The sequence below is a fragment of the Papio anubis genome, chromosome 2 (assembly GCF_008728515.1).
Source record: "Papio anubis isolate 15944 chromosome 2, Panubis1.0, whole genome shotgun sequence".
Classification (NCBI taxonomy): domain Eukaryota; kingdom Metazoa; phylum Chordata; class Mammalia; order Primates; family Cercopithecidae; genus Papio; species Papio anubis.
In genome coordinates, this window is record NC_044977.1 from 152092996 (window position 1) to 152113956 (window position 20961).

General features: G+C 42.9%; 1 protein-coding gene across 6 annotated transcripts in view; it reads left to right on the forward strand.

Annotated features, from left to right (window-relative positions):
- The window catches only part of NMNAT3 (nicotinamide nucleotide adenylyltransferase 3), a 110072-nt gene extending 90846 nt beyond the window's left edge, over positions 1-19226 (forward strand). For 3 of the 6 annotated variants that reach the window (XM_031663724.1, XM_009201612.4, XM_009201613.4), the window contains 3 exons: positions 6354-6537; positions 11896-11978; positions 18025-19226. In XM_031663724.1, the coding sequence (XP_031519584.1) occupies positions 6354-6537; positions 11896-11978; positions 18025-18407 (650 nt within the window). In that variant the 3' untranslated portion in view covers positions 18408-19226. Of the gene's footprint in view, positions 1-377; positions 2053-4821; positions 4903-6353; positions 6538-9573; positions 9990-11895; positions 11979-18024 lie in introns of those variants that run through there. The other 3 variants (XM_031663726.1, XM_009201614.3, XM_021934811.2) reach the window with 3 other exon arrangements.
- Positions 19227-20961: the final 1735 nt, after the last annotated feature.

Genomic DNA, 20961 nt, shown 5'->3' on the forward strand with positions numbered 1-20961 from the left:
TCCTTTTGCACTCTCTTTGCTCTTGTGATTTCATGCTTTGTTTATTCCTTTATCATTTTATTAGTTTTCAGAGAGGGTGAAGATAAACAAGGAATTCTATCTGTAAGGATAGTATATCTTTGTTCTAACTGATGTGCTCGTTGTGTTATCCAGAACGAAAAGACAAGTTCGTGTCCTTAAGGAGTGCTCAGTGTCATGGGAAAGGCACAGGCAGATGAATCATGTTCATACAGGTGCTGTAATGGAGATGTGTCTGAGCAGCAGAGGGTCACAGGAGAAGTATCTGCATCTAGTGGGGGAGGGGCTGGGAGGGTTACTGGGATTGTGGCCAAGAGCAGTGGGGAAGGGAAAAGGCTCGGACTTATGACCATTTGGAGGACAAGAAGGAGTTTTAGATCAAATTGTTATTTTTATTGACTCTCCTCTCCTGGGTGCTATAAAAAGCATTGATTTCTCAAGGCAGGGCCTGCCCTATCAAGATGAGCTAAAGCATCACAGGTGACACCTGGGTATCCAACATGCCCAGCAGAGCTGCCTGGGGAGAGCCCTGTCCTTCCACCATTTTCTTCTATAAAACAGAAATTAATGTGAAGGCTAAATGGAAATTGCTCAAGAAAGTCAGCACCCAACAGGAGTTAGTCCTCCTAGCCCCCATTTCTTTTAAACAGGAAGAGAAAAAGAAGTGGCTTGTATGTCCCGTGTATAACATGGAGCTCAGATATGCAGAAAGATCACTAACTTTGCTTTCTGTAACATTCAGCTTGATCTTAAGCCACCATTCCATGAATTGTGAAAAAATGTGCCACTTCAAGGGGTTCTTGAAGTTGTGAACTTTTTAATGTTCAGCTTAGTCTTTTACAGGTTAGTTATTAATCGAGTGCATTTTTTCCTGCCTACCTCCCCAAGAGTGCATTAAGCATCCTGGATGGCTTAGCATCCTGGATGGCTTAGCATCCTGGCTTCCAAAACAGGGCAGCTGCCCTCACTACTTTCTAGCCAAGGGATCTGTCCTTAATCTTAGGCACTGGCATCTATCCACTGTCACTCTACTATTGAAGCCTCCTCAGCTTTTCTTGTCTCAGGCATTATATCCCTGCTGTCTGGATCTGTGCCTAGGTGCCCCCTGGTACTGCCAATGCCATAGTCCCTGGCCTTGGACTGAACTCCCTATACCCTGTATCTACCCACTAGTAGCCCAAGTACCTGCTGACTGCTAATTCTCAGCCTCCTTCACTATTCCTCTTAAGGAGACTTAGAATTGCTGTGGATCTGTGCCATGCCCTGCCAAAGCTGAAGGAGAGTGTTCTGAAGCCCTCTCTGCCATATATGCCACATGCCATTTCTACCCTGTCAGTGCCGTTCCATATTGGCACAGAGCAATGCAAGGTGGTCTTCCAGAATTCCAGGTGGGAAGCAAAATATAAACTCCACTGCTCTACCATTGCCAGATTTAACTGGGCCTCTTAACTATGCCCTCCCAAACCCCAATACAAATTAGGTTTATCTCTGCAGGTTATGAGAATATAGGGAGCAGGCCTAATGCCTGTCTAAACTGTCACCACAGACATTGTCTATCAGGTTCTTCTCTGCCCTTCTGCCCATCCTTCCACCTCACCTCATCCTCAGGCCAAGAAGGGCCTTTTGTTTTCATTTTCACATTCTTTTCTTTTTACTGCTCTGTGAACTTTAGTGAAACTGTGCGTTCTGATTCCCTGGGTTTTCTGGTTCTTGATTATTTTAAGAGTAACTTTTGGAACTTAAATAAACCTTTTCTCTCTCAATATAGCCTGGCTCTTTTAAATGAAAGCTTTAACCTTCACAAGCATTACCTCTGAAATGAGTTTCAAGAGCCAGTTGTGGGAGTCAAAAACTGAATATGACCTCCTTGCTCTCAGCTGGGTTCTGCCATCCCCTTGAAGGAGGGAGTACCTCAGCCCTCAGGAAGGAGAGCCTGGGCCTGCCAGGATTACCATGCATGGAAAATGCTTCCAGTTTCCAGAGGGGCAGGCCACACTCTTAGGATCAACTTTCCCATTACAACAACAAAAAGTGGTGGGTAGAACGTTTTCCACACTTTACCTTTTTTTAACTTTTATTTTGGGTTCGAGGGTACATGTGAAGGTTTGTTTTGTAGATAAACTTATGTCACAGGGGGTTTCTTGCACAGATTATTTCCTTACCCAGGTATTAAGTTTAGTGCCCATTAGTTGTTTTCTCCGCTCCTCTCACTCTCCACCATCCACCCTCAAGTAGACCCCAGTATGTGTTGGTCGCTTCTTTGTGATCATGAGTTCTCACCATTAGCTTCCACTTGTAAGTGAGAACATGCAGTATTGGTTTTCTGTTCTCCTTCTCTTTAGCAAACTTCACTTTTAAAGCTAAAAAACTGAGAGTTAAACACCTGTAACCAGAGAGGTTAGCAGGCTATGGGAGCACCAGAGCCACTGGTGCCCTGTGAGCACTTGCCAGAACTGCTCACTTAAGCTTTGAATCAGCAGCCATGCAAGTGGGGAAGAATAGAATTCAGAGACTGGATCCCTTCCAAGCTGAGAGGCCTCAGAGTTGACTTCCCACAGGGAGCTATACCCTCAGGGGTAAGGTGAACTAGATCTTAATTCACCTTTTCTCCCTAATCCTAGAGAACTTCTGAGAAGCCTTAGTGCCTTAGTGCTGAGACAAGCAAAAGAAGAAAAGTGAAAGGATAAAATATCCCTAGGAAGAAGTAGCCACACATGAGTCCTTCCTCAGATTTGAAACTCCCATCCTGGATTAGCCAAAAAAACTCAAGCCAGGAATTTGATTTCAGGTTATTCATGAGCTTTAATAACTCTAGGTGCCTGACAAAAGCGAATATGAACTGTCTCTGGAATATCTGTCTTAGATCTGGAGATCCTTCACAAATAACTGCTCAGGGGCATTCACCAGAAAACATTCAAAAATAACTAGGCACAAAAGAAAACAATATAACTAAGAACTATCAGAAAAAACAGACAACAGAAATAACCTGTACAGACTTTGAAATTGGCATTGTATGATACAGATTTTAAAAGTAGCATTTATATCTAAAGAAAAAAGAAACTATAGAAAGTCACTTACCAGATTTGATGAAAAACTTATCAGAATTTATAGAAATTATGACCAAAATAAACAAAATTAAAAGTTTATTGAAAGCCCATTAAATGTGTGCACACCAAAAACAGGATCCCAAAATACATGGAGCGGAAACTGATAGAGCTGAAAGGCAAAATAGACAAATTCGCAATTATAGGTAGAGACTTCAACACCCCACAATTGCCAATTACTGCTGCTGGACAGAACTACTGGACAGAAAATCAGCAAGGATATAGAACTAAAGACACTCAACAACAGCATCAAATTGACGTGTAATAGAACTCTCCATCCAGCAACAGCAGAATATATATATTTTTAAGCACCTATGGAATATTCACTAAGATAGGTCATATTCTGAACTACAAAACAATCCTGAAAATGTATGAAACGAAAGATGAAAGTACTAAAAAGAAAAACAGAAAATCCACAATCATAGTGAGAGATTTTAACATGCCTCTGTTTACAAAAAAAAATCAGAACGTAGATTTAAGCAAAACAATTAGTAATCTTGACTGAATGGACAGAACATTACATTTGACAACCATAGAATATGCATTCTTTTTAAGCACACGTAGGACATTTACCAAAACTCACTGTATACTAGGACATAAATCAAATATCAACACGTTTCACAAGATTGAATCAATATGGAGTATATTCTCTGACTGCGGTGCAACTAAGCTAGAAATCAATAACAAAAAGATAACCAAAAATCACAGTTTGGTAATTAAGAAAAATACTTCTAAATAATTCATAGATCAAAACAGACGGGTAATAATGGAAATTAGAAAATGCTTTGAACTGAATGATCATGAAAACACTACATATCAAAATTTGTGGGATTACTTAGAGGGCAATTTTATAGCCTGAACTGTATATAGTAGGAAATAAGGATGTGAGGGCGATCTGGCTGTGACATCTGTCACCACACTGATCGCCAGAGTTGATTCGGTTGATCTGGCTGGCTAGGCGGGTTCCCCTTCCTCCCTCACTGCTCCATGTGCGTCCCTCCCAAAGCTGCGTGCTGGGTTGAAGAGGATGACTATCCCCGATAGAGGAGGACCTTCAGTCAAGGGTATACGAGTAGCTGCACTCCTCTGCTAGAACCTCCAAACAAGTTCTCAAGGAAATAAGCAGACTGCAAATTAAGTTTAGGCGTATACCACAAGAAGTTAGAAAAAGAATAGCAAAATAACACCAGTAGAGTAGAAGGATAGAATTATTAAAAATAAGACCAGAAATTAGTGAAACAGAAAGCAGACCTTCAGTAGAGAAAACCAATATGCCAGAAGTTGGTTCTTTGCAAAGAACCAACTAATAAAATGACAAGCCTCTAGCAATATTGCCCAAGGATAAAGAAAGAAGTCACAACGAACATTAGGAATGAAAATGGGCATCACTGCAGATGGTTCAGATAAAAGACATTAAACAGATAAAAGAATATCATAAAGAACTTTATGCCTGTAAATTTCAAATTTTAGATATGATAAGCAGAATCCTGGAAAATGTAAGTGGCCAAAATCATAATGAAGAAGTGAAAATCTGAATTATAATCGTTAAAGAAATTAAATTAGTAGTCAAAAATTTGACTACTGAGTCTGCTCCCACTCAGGATGAGGCACTGGAGATATTTATCACCTGCCTGAATCCAGGCTGCCAGGTGGTGAGCGTCTGTCTGTATGTGCAACACCACTGCTCTCTCTTATCTAGGAATGTACCAGGTCGTCCAGGGTATCATCTCTCCTGTCAGTGACAGCACAAATTAAACTCTGGCCTCACAAAACTTCACTGGTGAGTTCTACAAAACACTCAGCAAAAGAAAAAAAAATGTTGTTTCAGGCTGGGCACAATGGCTCATGCCTGTAATCCCAGCACTTTGGGAGGCCGAGATGGGTGGGTCACTTGAGGTCAGGGGTTGGAGACCAGCCTGGCCACCATGGCAAAACCCTGTCTCTACTAAAAATTAAAAAATTAGTTGGGCATGGTAGCACATGCCTGTAGTCACAGCTACTTGGGAGGCTGAGGCAGGAGAATTGCTTGAACCCAGGAGGCGGAGGTTGCAGTGAGCTGAGATCGCACCACTGCACTCCAGCCTGGGTGACAGAGCAAGACTCTGTCTCAAAAATAAAGTTATTTCAGTCCTAACACAAGATCTGTTACAGGATTGAAAAAGAACTCTCCAACACTTTTTATGAGGTTAGCATAACCTTGATACCAAAACCTGATTAGGACAGTGAGAGAAAGGAAAATTATAGACCTGTCTTACTACCTAAGAAACAAATTAGCAAAGGGAACCCACTAATACACAAGAAAGGTAATATATCTTGGCCAAATAGGGCTTATCTCAGGAATGCAGTGTTAGTTTAGGATTAGAAAATTCATCAATGCAATTTACTATATTAGTAAAGGAGAAAAAAAAAATCGCGCAATCAAGAGTTGCAGAAAAATTTAATAAAATTCAACATTCATTTATGGCAGGCACTCTTAAACTAGGAATAACAGGGAATGTCTCATAACAACATATTTGTCAAGATAGACTAGGCTAGCTGCAATAATAAATCCTCTAGTTTTAGGAGCTTAACACATGAAAATATATCTCTCACCAAATGAATCCCATGTGGGTTTAGAAGATCTACAGGGCAGTTATCATAGTGAGCACAGTCCATGTCTATTTCAAAGTACACTCTCCCATTCCTGGGAGAAAGAGCACATTCCTCCCAGGTCAGTGATGGCCTGTGTAGTCCATCTACAGCCAATACCCACCAACCCTGGTTCACGCTAAAATCTCATCCTTTTGTCCTTCATCCTCAAAATCCCCATTTGGGCTAAGAAAGTACATATAATTTTCATCCTCACATAGAGGGCAAAAATAGTGCCCCTGTTCATTCCTAGAGGAGGGGAAGTCATGCTGTTCCTCAGCTATATCCTGATCCTAACTGTCCACACTGCTCTATGGGACCCTTGCCTGAGCTCCACCCTCACAGCCTTTGTCTCAGCAGAGAAACCTTTCTCTCAGTGCTCCCTGGGTTGTAGAATACTCTAGAGGAGAAGCACATGTTCACTAAGGTAGTGCCTTTACCCTTGCCTAAAGGAGCTACCCTTTCTCCCCCATGAGAGAATGCCAGAGTCTACTCCCACTTAGGATGAGGCACTGGAGATATTTAGCACCTGCCTGAATTCAGGCTGCCAGGTGGCGAGCATCTGTCTGTATGTGCAACACCACTGCTCTCTCTCTTACCTAGGAATGTACCAGGTCATCCAGGGTATCATCTCTCCTGTCAACGACAACTATGGGAAGAAAGACCTCGCAGCTTCTCATCACCGAGTGGCAATGGCCCGACTGGCCCTGCAGACATCCGACTGGATCCGGGTGGACCCCTGGGAGAGTGAGCAGACACAGTGGATGGAGACAGTGAAGGTGCTGAGGTAATGGTAGTCACTCTCCTGTGTGATGACCAGGGGTCACGGGAGATGTCTGCAGAGCCTGCGGGGTAAAAGGTAGGGCAGTTTGTGGGGCTGGGTTTCTGCCAGGCCTTCTCAGCAAATATCCAAGAAGCAGTTTCTACTTAGCAGGAGAGAGACCAACAGATTCACATTCTCAGAGGGGTCCCTGAGCAGAAAAATTACAAAACACTATCCTTTCAAAAGCACTTTGTAGAAACACCCAACCTTATGTCAGATGACTGTAGCACTGGGGTCTAGCGCCACCACTTAGTAGCTGTGTGACTTTAAGCAAGTGATTTGACGTCTCTGAGACGTATTTCTCACTTGCAAAATGGAGACAGCAAAACCTAATGAGGATTTTTTAAATGTAAATAACTTTCCTGACCCAGAACTACATAATAATATTCAGTAGGTGGGACCTTTTGTTATTTTTATCATAGTCTAGGCTGAAAACTACATCTTTAGAATAAGCTGTCTTTTTTAATTGTACAATTCCTGGGTTATGTAAACCCAGACTTTTATGTGAAATAGAAAAAAAAACTGTAAATCTAGAAACAGTTACTCTGGATTATTTTTTCTTCTGGAATTTCTATTTGTATTCAGCATATGTAATCAAACTGTTTAAAACCCCAAGCCAGCCCTGAATGTTAGGGCAGTGGGTCACTAGCTTGTGTCTGCAAACTTTAAGGGGAATTGCCAGAGAAGCAGGAAGTCCCACCTCTCCTGGCTGTTGGGATTGTGAGGATGGCCTGCCTCATCACTAATGACAACCAGCTCTGCTGGAAGGGATTGCAAATTGCTGTGTCTTTTGTCTATTTAGAACCACTAGGATCGGCAGGAAATGGGAGGCACAAGGGACAAGGTGGAATGATTGACAGGCTTGTTCATAATGTGTTTTAGTTTTCATTTTTTCTTATCTTCAAAATCACTTGGGAGAAAAAGGTTTACCTTTTTAGTAGAGGCAATCATTTAGTTTTTATATCCTGGTTCTTATTACTTACCTTTTACTGGGGAAAGAAGCAGCCGGAAGCATTCAGCAGTTACAGTGTTGCTTCAGAACCTGTTGCCAAATTAAAAGGAGAGCCATTATAAAATAATTGTTATGACGCATGCTCTTCTTTATTTTTTTAAACTACCCATTAGTATAAACAAAGACCCATATATTGAAAATTATATAAGGAATAAATTGACACCTAGATCATCCTTTTAGAATGAGTCATGCAGTCATTTCTCATTAGAAGCAAGAGAATAGATCATCCAACAAGTAGTTTAGCTTGAATATGTAGGCAGAAACAGACGCTTTCTCCTCCACCCAGTGAGAAGCACTGTAGCCTAGGACACAGGTTTTAGAGCCAAATTTACTAGCGGAATGACTTACGTGATTTAGCCTCCCTGAGTCTCAATTTCTCACCTAATAAAAGGGAAATGACATCACCCACTTCACTAGGATTCTGTGTGAATTAAATGAGATGATGTAGGCAAAACACCTGGTTTATGGTAGGCACTTAATAATGTTAGCTACCTTCCCTGAATCCCTAATGCTGGCCCATAATTTGTCCTCAAAACAGATAAGCCATTCATGGATAAATAGAAGTTGACCATAGTACTATTTATGATTACTTGTGCTTTGGCTGCAAAATACAGGAGTGAGCTAAGATTGTACTGAATGCATTCGTTTTCTTTTTAATTTTTTTTTTTTTTTTTTTTTTTTGAGATAGGGTCTCAAAAAAAAGCTCCATGGTGATTCCAATACAGGCTAGCCCAATGCTTCAGCTGCCAAGTTTATGAATTAAGCTCTGTTGCTCAGGCTGGAGTGTAGTGGCACGATCTCGGCTCACTGCAGCCTCCGCCTCCCGGGTTCTAGCAATTCTCCTGCCTCAGCCTCCCAAGTAGCTGAGATTACAGGCACCACCATGCCCAGCTAATTTTTTGTATTTTTAGTAGAGGCAGGGGTTCACCATGTTGGCCAGGTTGGTCTCCAACTCCAACCTCAGGCGATCCACCCACCTCAGCCTCCCAAAGTGCTGGGATTACAGGCATGAGCCACCACACCCGGCCTGTTTTTAATTTTTTTTTTTTATATCTCCTTTATTCCTGTGTTTCTTAGTGTTGGCCTGCACACTGGAATCACCCAGGCAGCTTTTAAAAGTACCCATGTCTGGGTCTCACCCCAGAGACTAGCATGTCTTTGGTCTGGGTTGGGGCATCAGGATTTTTAAAAGCTACGGGGTTATTCTAATATATGGCTAGCCAACAGCTTTAGCTGCCAAGCATATGAATTAAGTTTATGATCAGTGCCAAGATGCATCCAAACCAGCGGTCTCAACTCTGGCTGCAGGAATCACTTAATAAGCTTTTCCAAATGCTCACCTCCTCCCACCCACCCCAGAGATTTTGATTTGTCAGGGATGGGCTCTAAACATTGCTATTTTCATAAAAGTTCCCATATGTATTTTGTGCAACCAAAATTGAGAATCACTGTTACAGTCAACACAGTTTTATAAAATGCTGATTAAGATTTTTAAAATTATTATTTGGAGTGAGTTTCATCTCCAAAATGTACCAACTGCATTTGTGTTTGATTACTAACACTTTCTGAAAAGTATCAAAATTGAGGATTTGTAAGACTGAAAATCCAGTTATAATTGTAAAGTCAGGTGGTTTTAGAAGCATGGTAGAAATCCACCCATCCTTTGCTCCATTTAGTTTCCTCTTGATAATGTCCGTAGTGAATCTACATCATAGTGGCATAGTAACAAACATCGCTATAATGGAAATTCACTGTGGAGCATATTAAGGATTCCTTCTTTCCCTATAAGATTGTTTCTTTTTATTCTAATTTTTTAAATCTAGGTCAACTTCCATGCCTTTAGGACACTTGATAACATATGTCACTCACCTTTTCCTTGTGTTGTGGGCAAGGCCTTAGTCACATGCCACTTGATGTAATCCATCATCGTCATCACCCTTTCATGCATCCCTTTGCAAACGTGATCTTGTGTTGTCCTCATTTTACAGATAAAGAAACTGAGGCTCAGAGAGGCTACGTTAATCACAGTCACACACAAATAAACAGGACGTGGAGCTCCCATCTGTGGAGCTCTGAAGTCATGCTTATGGCCATCTTCAAAAACAGGGATCTACAGGCTGGGAGCATGATGTGGCTGGCTTTACACCTGACACAGCTACCCTCCAATCTTTCCTGAAGACCAGTGGGGCTGCTGAGGACACCAAGAACATGCCCCCAGGGTCAGTGCACAGGCCCAAGGTACCACTCAGGCAGGCAGCAAGAAGCAGTAATGGTCATGCCCCATGGAGGCACAGTGGAAGTCCCTGGCAAATGCATGTTGTAGTGAAAGTAATTATTTCCACAACAAAGTTCAGAGATCCAGCTAATATTCAAAGTAGGGTCAACCTGAACTAGCACCTTCAAGGTAAGTAAAATGAGAAACACCACCACCTTTTACTGATCACCCTCTATGTGTGCCAGGCTCTTTCATGTATATCTAATAAGCTCGGCAACTCCAAGAGGTAGGTGGGTTTAGCCCTATTTTATACGTGAGGACGTGGAGATTCAGAAAGGGTTGTAAAATACTTCAAGTCCTACAGTTAGAAAGTGGAGGTGAGACTCGATCTACTTCAATCTGATGTGAGAGCCCATACCAATCCAAGGGTGAATCCTCAGAAATAAAGTTTACCAAAATCAAAGCAGTAAAACAATAATGAAAACACTGAGTGCAGCCAGGCTCTAAGAAGACTCTGCTGAGATAATCTGGAAGGGCTTTGAACCAGGTTAAATGTATTCATTCATCCACTCCTTCCATCATTCCTGAATTCAGCAGACCTCAGGAGCATTTTCATGGGTACTAGGAATATAAGATGAATCAGTGGTGTCCCTGTTCACAGTCTGGTGGGAAGATAGACTAAGAGTAATGATAATAACAGTTAACATTTATTGGGCTCTTTTTCTGTATGGGCTGGTGCTAAACATTTCAATTAATCCTCACAAAAGCTCTCTGGGGTAGGTTCTGTTGTTATCCCTCATTCTCTAGATAAAGAAACTAGAGACACTGAAACTCCAGAGCTACTAGTTAGAGCCGGAATTCCAACCCAGTCTAGTTCTAGAACTTAACACTGTGCCCCCTCCCAATGATATTCAGCTGCAGGCCACTTCCCCAGTGTTTGGCAAGGTAGAAGCACTTCTTCATTCATGATCTTGTGATACTCAGTGTAGATAAGACCAGCATTAACTTTCATGACCAGTTTACAGATGAGGTCCACGTGGCTTTGAGAGTATCAACACTACAGGGTGTCAGGGTCATTCAAGCAAAAAAGCCTGAACTTAAACCCACCCACTCTGGCTAAAAAGCATATGCTTTTCCCACCAGGCACTACTGCCCCCTAAATACAGCTCTAGTATAAATGCATAATACAGGAAGTGGAAGTTGGCAGATCAAATTGATGCAAGAAGGAGTGTATAATGATTGCCTGTGTTTGACAAAAGCATATATAGGTATCTCATGATTTGCAGAAGATTGATTGCTAAAGAAGGCAGGCATGCCAAATTTGTGAAAGTCTAATCATATTTGAAATGCCCAGTGCACTTCGTGTGTATTAACCCCTTTAATCTTCATAACCACCCATCAGAGGTGGGCACTGTCATAATTCCTCACTGGCAGATGCAGCACCATCCACATAGAGACTTGAAATCATCCACCCAGGGTCACACAGCCAGCTGGTGGAGGAGCTGAGATTCAACCCAGGCCATCTGGCTGCAAGCCCTGGCTCTTGGCCGTCACCCTATTGCCTTCTAAAGTACTAGTTCCTAATGAGAGCAGGCAGCTTTTCTGGGAGCTAGCTGTGGGCCATGCACTGTGCCAGTGCTTCAAAATGTGTGTGTCTCCTTCACCTTCACAAGAGCCTAAAAGCAGGTGTTGTTATCCCTGCTTCTCAAATGAAAATGTGTCTTGAATTCAAGTCTGTCTGATTCTAATAGGCATGTCTTTAACCCCTACTCAACAGTGACTCCTTCTTTTTTTTTTTTTTTTGAGAAATATTGAAGAAAATGTTAAAAGAGTAGAAATGTACTAATTTCCCTGCCTTCACCCATGTCACATGGAAAGTAGTGGACTGTCTTGGACAGGACTCTCCGTGAAGACCCACATGGCTTTCTGTCCCAGCACCTGGCAATGCCTGCCACAGAGTAGGCCCTCGACAGTTATTTGTGGAATGAGTGAACTAAAGTATATAAAAGCAGGTTGAGACAAAATCTGAAAATCCCTGGGTGGTTTTGAGGGCTGGAGGACAGACATACCCTGAGCCCATATGTTTACAATGCAGGCATCATCACAGCGAACTGCTCAGATCTCCACCCCAGATGGAAGGCCCAGACCATGGCAAAGCACTCTCCCCAACCCCTGCAGGTGGGTGCTGACCCTCTTGTCTGTAGGAGAATGAGATGTCAGGGATTCTGTGAGAACTGAAGCGGATAGGGGTGGTCCCAGCTGCAGAGAACTTGAGTCCAACCCTCTGGGCACAGATAAGGAATTGAAGGCCTGCCTGGTTGGGATGACACTTCCGAGGTTGAAGTTCAGATTAGACAATCTGCCACCACCCCCTGTAAATTGCTCTGCTAATTTGGGATTTTTTGCCCCAAAGAAGTTTACCTACCCTTGTGACTTGTTCTAATGACATGGATTATAGTCAGGGTCACGCAGGGATAAACTGATGAGTGCTGCTGGGTTTCTTTTAAAAGCCCTAGCCTTTTTGAATGTAAAATATGCCATTATAAAACTTGAACAAAGAGACTAAGACTTTATTTATAGCAGAATTACTCAATGGTTCACTCAAAAGAGGAAACCTATTTTTAAGGGAATTTAAAGTTGGTTTGGATTATCCTCTTAATTTGTAAGCCTAGACGTGTAAGCCAGGAAGTGTTGTCATTTCCTGGTGTTTGATTAAACCTTGTTGGCTGTGATTTCACCGTGTGAGCTGCCCTGGTGTCAGGGGCAAAATGCATAACGCTCTCATGCAAATAAGCAGGAGCACCATGCAGCGGTGGGCGTGCAGATTCCAGCAGGTCATCTGCAGAATTTCCTATGGCAGGGTCTCCAGACTTTGGTTGGTGGAACACTGCTTCCAGATTAGAAGAGTTTAGGAATGCCGAGGTTTAGCACACCTAATGTGGTTTCTTTACTGCAGGACTTTTTAGAGCCTTTACTATGTCCATGGGCATTGTGATTCTACAAGAAAGAGAAATACCTTGCAGTCATTCTTACCACTTTTTTAAGTATGGAACTCTTTGTTCAATATCTGTTAGTATTTTTCAGAACTAGCGCTTCCTAGAGCAAGATTGGGAAACACTCTTCTAAAAAGACTTGGAAATGCTACCAGGCCCTAAAGGTGCCATGCAACAGTCCCCAAATGCTGGCCAAAGGATCACTCACAGCAGTATCCCCTGTGCAGCTTGTTAAAAGCACTAATTCCCAGGTGTCTTCCCAGACCTTCTGAGTGGGAGTAGGGCCCAGGAATCTGGATATTTAATAAGCACTCTGAGGATTTGCTTTACAGCCAGTCTGGGGGACTGTGCATGAGAGTAAGAATCTAAGAAGGAGTTACAGTACCTCCTATATAATCATCTCATATAATGTTTATTGCATTCCTCTGGTCTCTCTGTCTGCCTGTCCTCTCCGTTACCTGCATGGGCTCCTTCCCACCCATCCCCCATAAGCACAGTGCCCAGTATTCATTATCAGCCTCTCCCTTCTTTCTGCATCATCTCTGACTCAGCAGGCATTCTTTAAAGGATTCTACAGACACTTTCTGAGCACCTCACTGGAAGAGAGTCTGGGCTCAGGCTGAGAACAGAGACAGCCAGCCCCAGCCCCCATCCCAAGCTGGAGACAGGGTATGAATGGAGGTGAGTCCAGGCGTGAATTAGGAAGGCTGCATGGAAGAGGGGGCACCTGCACTGAGACTTGTAGGATGACTGGATTATTGAGGTTGGAGACATTTCTGGGCCAAGAGGCAGGCCAAGGAAAGCACAAGGGTGGGAGATGGCGTAAGTGTGAGGCACTCCATGCCACTGGGGCAGACTGGAGCCTCCAGTGAGAGGCAGGGGCAGCCAGAGTGACTCAGGAGGGACAACACACTGAGGCTCCCATCCTCTCACACTTCGCTTCTCTGCGTATGCTTCCAGAATCCCTGTCTCAGCTTTTTGCCTGGCCTGCCCCTCCTTCCTCTTAATTCTTTGTTCCCCTATTGAAAACCTGTCTGTGAGGCCCAGTTCAGAATTCACCTTCCCTGTGGAACCAGCCCCCACTGCTCTCATTAACATGAGCTCTCTCCCTCTGCCAAAGCCCACCCCAGGTTCTTTCCAGATTCATTTTTCTAGGGGCTACCAATTTACTCTGCTTGGCCCTGTATTGTTGAGGGCCTCTTTCTCTCTTTTCAGACCCTAAATCCCACTCATCTTGTTCTATTCTAAAGTAACTATTTTTTAAAAAAGGAAGTTTACATGAAATGAAAACTGTTTTTCAGTTTACCAAAATATATCAGGGACTTTAAAAATCCTTGCACTCTGCTTGATAAATTCCCATTCTAGGAATCTGGCTAAGGAAATAATTAGAGATTGGGACAATTATTTATGCAGAAAGATGTTTATCACAACAGTTTTTACAATGGCAGGAAGTGAAAGCAATCTCAATGTTTAAATGTAAAGGAAAGTATACGAAAGTTTTACTGTATACATAGGATAAAGAAACTACATAAAAGGTTTTGATGGTGTGGAGAAACACTTATGAAGGAAGTGGGAAAAATCAGGATACAATACTGCATATAATCTCAAGTATATAAAAATATGACTATACTTTCACATCTGTTTGCATGTCTAAATAGAAAAGACTAAGGAAATACACTAAAAACTTATGGTGTTTTATTGAAAGCAGAATTATTGTTGTTATTATTTCTGCTTTAAGTACTTGCATATTTTCCATATGTTCCATAGTGAACACAGTTTGATGTTTGTAATTGGGGTAAAATGTAGAGCAATTAAAAACAGGAAGGTAGAATTTTTCTCAGCATAAGTTTGGCTTTTGATGAGATGGCATGTGTGTTACTAGTGACATATTTCTAAAGGACCATTTTGTGTGTTGTGTATTCTATTGGTGTGCTGTTATACTCTGGGGTTGCAAATTACATGATGAGCTCAGCAATTTCTGGCTGCCAGAGCCTTGCTTTGCCCATCACTCCTGTGATTTGCAGGCCTCCTTGGGCTCACCCAGAGTCATATGGATTGCTACATTCTGGGCTGCTTGGGTGTGACACTTTGGGATGGATGATGCCTCCATTTCTTTCACAGCTGACTCTGTCTGTCTTTTGTGAAGGTGGCCCCCGCCCATGGCTGATGGAACTGAGCACAGCTCGGCCACATTCAGAGGATTCCCTCTCCCAACAGAGCAAGCCCTTTATCTGTTTCCGTTTTATACTGAATGTTCCAAGGTGGCCTTGTATGGTAAATTTAGGTGCTGCCTGTCAGATGCTTCATCTCTCTTGTCCTGTTTAGACCCAGAAGTCCCACATTTCTAAGTGTGTCTGTGAGGTACCATGACAGACATCGCTGTTGGTGGCAGTGTTCACATGCTGCGCCAGACAGGAAATTTACATTGCATTCTCTCCATCGCTCAATTCCCATAACTTCCAAAGAAAGCTTTACTATCCCCATTTTATGGCTGAAGAAATAGGCACATAGGCTAAGTAATTTTCCTGAGGGTACCAGCAGATTTAAACTTGAACCCAGAGCTGACTGACCTCAAGATTGGTATTCTTTGATCTCACAGACTTAGGACAACCAAACTTTCAAAGATCCTAGTGGCACTTCCCTCACAGTCTATGTAAATTTCAGCTTTATCTGCCTTTCAAAGCCCTTAGCTACTCAAAGGTAGAGCACACTGCCCCCAAAATGCCCACGGACATCCTGTTTGTTTATGTATCTGTATCACTGTTAGGAGAAATCATATTGATTTTCTTTATGCTACACCCTGGAGTTACATACTTGGGACTTGGATAGAATCACTCAGTCTAAAACTTTTGTAACCTTGTTGTAAATGGATTTGGAAGAGATGTGTGAATGCCTTTGTGAGCCCTGAAGACAGGACTGCCAGGAGTTGGAGGTCTGCGGCCCATGTTGCCTGAGAAGTGATCTATCACATGGTATTGTCATCATGGAATAACAGGCACCGCCAGCCTCACAGATATGCCTTTGATTTGGGGGGCAGGGGAGGTGTGGGCACTTGTTCCTTCTAGGCAAGGCTCAAAGTGAATAGTATTCCTTACTGTCATTGTTAATGAATCAAACAGTACCAAATATTGAACCTGACATGCAGAAACTGTCCCCACAAAAAAAATCTATTGGAAACAGAAGGTGGTATCTTCTCTGTTCTCTGACCTGTAGGAAGAGAGGGGATGTGTCCCAGGCCCCAGCAGAACTTGGAATGAAATGCACATCATAGTACCTTCCCCATAGGAAGATCACATAAAACTACCTAATTGTTTGAAAGACCAAACGTAGTTCTTTGTACTACACTGGTCGGATAGATAAGAAATTGGAGTAAAACTTCACAGATGCAGAACAGTTCAAATACACATTATGTTGTGAGCAATGGGACCAGCCCAAATTAGTGAAAAGTGTGTTACTGAATAATTGTTAAATGTAATTTTATTGGTTTAAAAAGGCCAGACACTGGGAGATAATTCATAAATGTTGAGTGGGTGTTTCTATGAATAGAGTGGTAGATAAATGAGTAAATGGATAAGTGAATGAATAAATGAAGCGTAATATCCTGATTTTAAAGTTGAGATCGCATGAGGGGTATCGAATGGCAGAACCAGAATTTGAATCTAAGGTGTCTGGATCTAGAGTCTTAGTTTGTAACCGCTAAGAGTTCATACACGCGTGAATGAAGGAATGTTTGAATATCACTTACTAGACCAGTATTATGCCGCTAGAGCATCTGAAAAGTGTGTTTCTGTGATTGCATATGTTGCTTTAAATGAGTCCAGAGCTCATCATCTCACGGAAACTGAGACCCAGAGAAAGAAAGGGCTTGGCTCCAGCCGCACAGCAGCCTGTGCCCAGTTGAGGCCAGGACTCAGACTTCTCCATGACACCTCCAGTCTCTCCCTTTCCAATCCACAGTCACTCCAGTGCTTTTGTGTGAACTCATCTCTCTGGTCCACGTTTGGATTCCTTCAAAGGTTCCACCTTAGAGGATCCCAAACTGACCATTTACACCAAGTTTTTCCCCAGTATGGTAGCCCTGGAGCCTCTACTTACTGAGACTTTGTGCGACTGACAGGTGCCAGTGCTCTGGGACCCCAGTCTTTGCCATCTGCTGAAGCTGCAATCAGCTTCTGGAAGAATCAGAGACCCTGCAGCTTGTTTCTAGCACAGACGTGGATTTCCTTTGCTGATTAGCTCACCAAGAGGGACACAGATAGTGCCAGGAAAATCAGTCTGGGTCTCTAGGAAGGACTTCTCCAGTATAATGCAAGTACAGATTCCCACCAGCAGGCAGCAGCAGAACCCAGCAGTTGCCCACCTGGAGGATGGCTGCCTGGGTTTGACTCCCGACTTCTCTGCCTAGCTGAGTGACCTCAAGCAAGTCACGTATCTGTCTCTGCCTCAGTTGCCCCCTCCATAAAATGGGCACAACAATACTCACCTCATAAATTGTTCTGGGGTGCATATGGTATTATCCACATAAACAGCTTAGTAGTAGTGCCCATAGTAATCTCCCAATAAATGTTATGTATGATTTTATTATCACAATTAGCATTCTGTTAGAACACATTCCAAAGGATTATCCACATTAAGCATTGTTCTAGAGCTTTGTTTTATTGGAAACTGCAATGAAAAGGCCACCAGCTGGAGTCTTAGAGACCTTTTGGTTATCCAAAGAGCCTTTATAATTCATCTTTATAGTGAGATTTTTATATTAAAGTGCCAGGTACTAGCTCCTAGTAACACAAGGGCTGAAATGGATTTCAAATACGGCAGTGACTTGTCCAAGGCCCACAGCTTGTTGGTCTCAGGGCTTTCAGAACGTTACTCTCCATCAGAAGACACAGTACTAGGTACAGCACAGCCACCTTTAGAGCACTCTGCCTTGGTCCAAAGCAACCACAGACAGACTTCTGTTAGAACACTGGAAAAAAAAAATTGGTATTAGTTGGCACTTTTCCAATATTAAACAAAAGGTGTATTGATTAAATCATTACTTACAACTGTATTCCCTGAAATAGCTGCAGATTCATTTACATGCTTTTTCTTTTCAAGTCATGAACATGGAGACAGAGTTCTCGATACATTCCAAGAAAAGCATTTTGTGAGACTTTCCAACAGAATATGATGTTGTCTTTCCTGGCAGTGACCCTTCTGTAACTTTACTGGGTCCATCCTTGTTTTTGCAGCTGTGCCTGAGCTGAAGCTTCTCTGCGGGGCAGACGTCTTGAAGACCTTCCAGACCCCCAACCTCTGGAAGGATGCGCACATCCAGGAAATAGTGGAGAAGTTTGGCTTGGTGTGCGTGGGCCGGGCAGGTCACGACCCAAAAGGGTACATCTCAGAATCTCCCATCCTACGGATGCACCAGCACAACATTCACCTGGCCAAGGAGCCCGTGCAGAATGAGATCAGTGCCACGTACATCAGGCGAGCTTTGGGCCAAGGGCAGAGCGTAAAGTACCTGATCCCCGATGCTGTCATCACCTACATCAAGGACCATGGCCTCTACACCAAGGACAGTGCCTGGAAAGGCAAAAGCACCCAGAGCGCTGAGGGCAAGACAAGCTAGGGAGGGGGGACTCGACCCACACCTCCTCCAGCAAGCTCCTGCTGAGGATAGGGCTGGTTAAGGTTTCTGTTTTACTTTGGTTTTTGCTTCTCCATTTTTCATTTGCTTTATTTCTACAATGTTTCTACTTCCAAGGAGTCTTCTGTCCCAGGAAGAGATACCTTCTTTGCAGGAGAGGAAAGGTCTAAATCACAAGGATAGACATTTATCAAAGAAGTTAAAATGGTGTGGCAGGTCATTAGGATTAGGCAGAATCTCTCAGAGCTGCTGGACAAGGAGGCCTACTTATTTTGTGTGGATGGTAATTATGGCGTACACACTGAATGCAGTTCTGAGCATGGCAGGGGCCTCTGAGGGTCAGATCAGAATTGCCCACAATGCGTTTTTTAACTAGGACCAGGTGCAGCATGCTAGTCTTGATTGGAAAGATTTGACAGGATGCTAATTACTGAACAGTGGGTTTTTGTCAACGCCCTGGTTTCAGAATATGAACTGAGGAGTCAAACAGTTGGAAACCACACATTGCTGATTTACATTGGATCTTGCCTTACAAACCATTGTCTGCCTGCCTCACCAGCCTTTCATAAAATTTAAACAAAACTCTTTCTGCGTAGTGATCCTCAAGCAGTATTTTTGATATAGCAAGTGTCAAACTCGCTATAGTATAAAAGCCGGGGCTCCTGGTTTCCAGGTTTCTAAAAAGGAACTGAGGTAAAACAGATGCCTGACTGTTTTAAAGGATCTTTTTTAATGTTTTATGACTGCCTGTCTGTTTGAATACTGGCAAAGGGATAAATAATAAATTGCCATCAAAAAGTACTAATGAAAAGTTTCTCTTTTTTCTTCCTTTGTTATATTATTAATGCCTGATGTACCAGCTGTTGCTCTTCTTTTTAGCTGCTCCGTGAAATTTGCTACTGTTCCAATCGAACTGGCATGAATTTAAAAGTTTGTGTTTCCAGGTAGTAGGAATGGAGGAAGCAATTGCTTTTTGGTGCCATACAAATGGCCTTCTAAAAGAAAGCACTGGGCCGATAGCTCTTTTCAGGGTGGTCTCTGAAATATTAGAATAGGGACCTCATGTGCATACAGGATTTGTCATTCTGCTCCCAAATTAGGGAAAGGTTTTGATTGGCCTAACTCTGTTTCAGTTTACTCATTATACTTGCTGACCACATGAGTGAATGCATTCAGAATTTACATCTCCATAGTTTTACTCTGGTTCATCCTTGCTACAGGTTTAGTCATGCAGAAAAACAAAGAGCCTGTTAGGAAGAATCGATTTTCTCCCCCCTCCCGCAAAACATCTCAGTGTTCGCATATGTGTCATGAAGTGAAGTAGGAAATCAGGATTTTCTGGATCCAGCAAGGTCAGGGTGAGGAGCAGATTTTGATCCCTGCAACCACTGAAGCTGCCAGCCATTCCTCACCCTAAATGAACTCTGCACTCCAAGAGGTCCCTAAGGACCCTGAGAATCAGACAGCCTAGTCCAAAATCTGCCACAGCAAGCTGTGTGACTTGGACTAACTCCCTTCCCCCACTGTGAGCCTCTGTTTCCCTGCCTCTAAAATGGGAGATTTAATCAGACACCTCCAAAGTATCTTCTGGTTCTGGTTTTCTAAGACTCTGAGTGCTTCTGACCTCAGCCTACCCAGCCTTCTTTGGATCCAGTACACGTCTAGCCAGACTGGAAGCTCCCCAGGGACAGAGGATCTTTGTTTCCAGGGTTCCAGAAAGGGCCCTAATTATATGGATCTCTAATTTCAAATCAATAATTTTTATTCTTATTTCTGGAAAAGGGCCTTCCAAATTGTGCAAGGTTTTGACTCTTTAAAATGGATTCGCCATTTGCCCTGATGACAGTGTAGACAGAAGGGAAGTGACGATGTATTTGAGACCTGAAGGGGGAGTTCACAAGATCTGGGGATAGGTGGAGGCAGCTGGCTTTCAGGAAGAGGGAACATCACCTGCAAAGGCCTTGAGGCAGAAGAGGCCAAAATGGGCAGCATGCTGAGCTGGATTCGTCATCACTTCCTGGAGAAGGGGTACCTTACTGCATCATGCACCTGACAGCAGGTGTCTGAAGCCCCCTTGCCCCTGTCCAGCCTCTCCATAGGCTCAGGGCACCAGGTCCAACCAGGTTTGGAGGTGATGTCATCATCTCCCTGATCCATGTGTGCATCATGCAGCCCCTACCAGGCATAACATCCACTTCTGAGCCTTTATGTTGTCTCTTTCTAAAATAAAACAACAGAACCACAAAACCTACTTCATTAAATACATCTATAAATAAAACATTATATATCTTAATTTCTGTACTCTCACTTTATCTCATTGATTCATGTAGCCTTTTTTTAGCATCAGAAGAAAAATATGTATCACTGCTGTGCTCCTGATTTATTGTGTTGACACTGACCTGCATACCTGATTCCACATTCCTTTCCATTCCCTCGGGTCTTTTCTGCATCTACTTTGCCAGGGTGTTTTGTTTATTTTGCAAGAACAGAAAAACAGTGGTTTGGGCTCCTGAGTAAATAGAATTTCCAGCCTTAA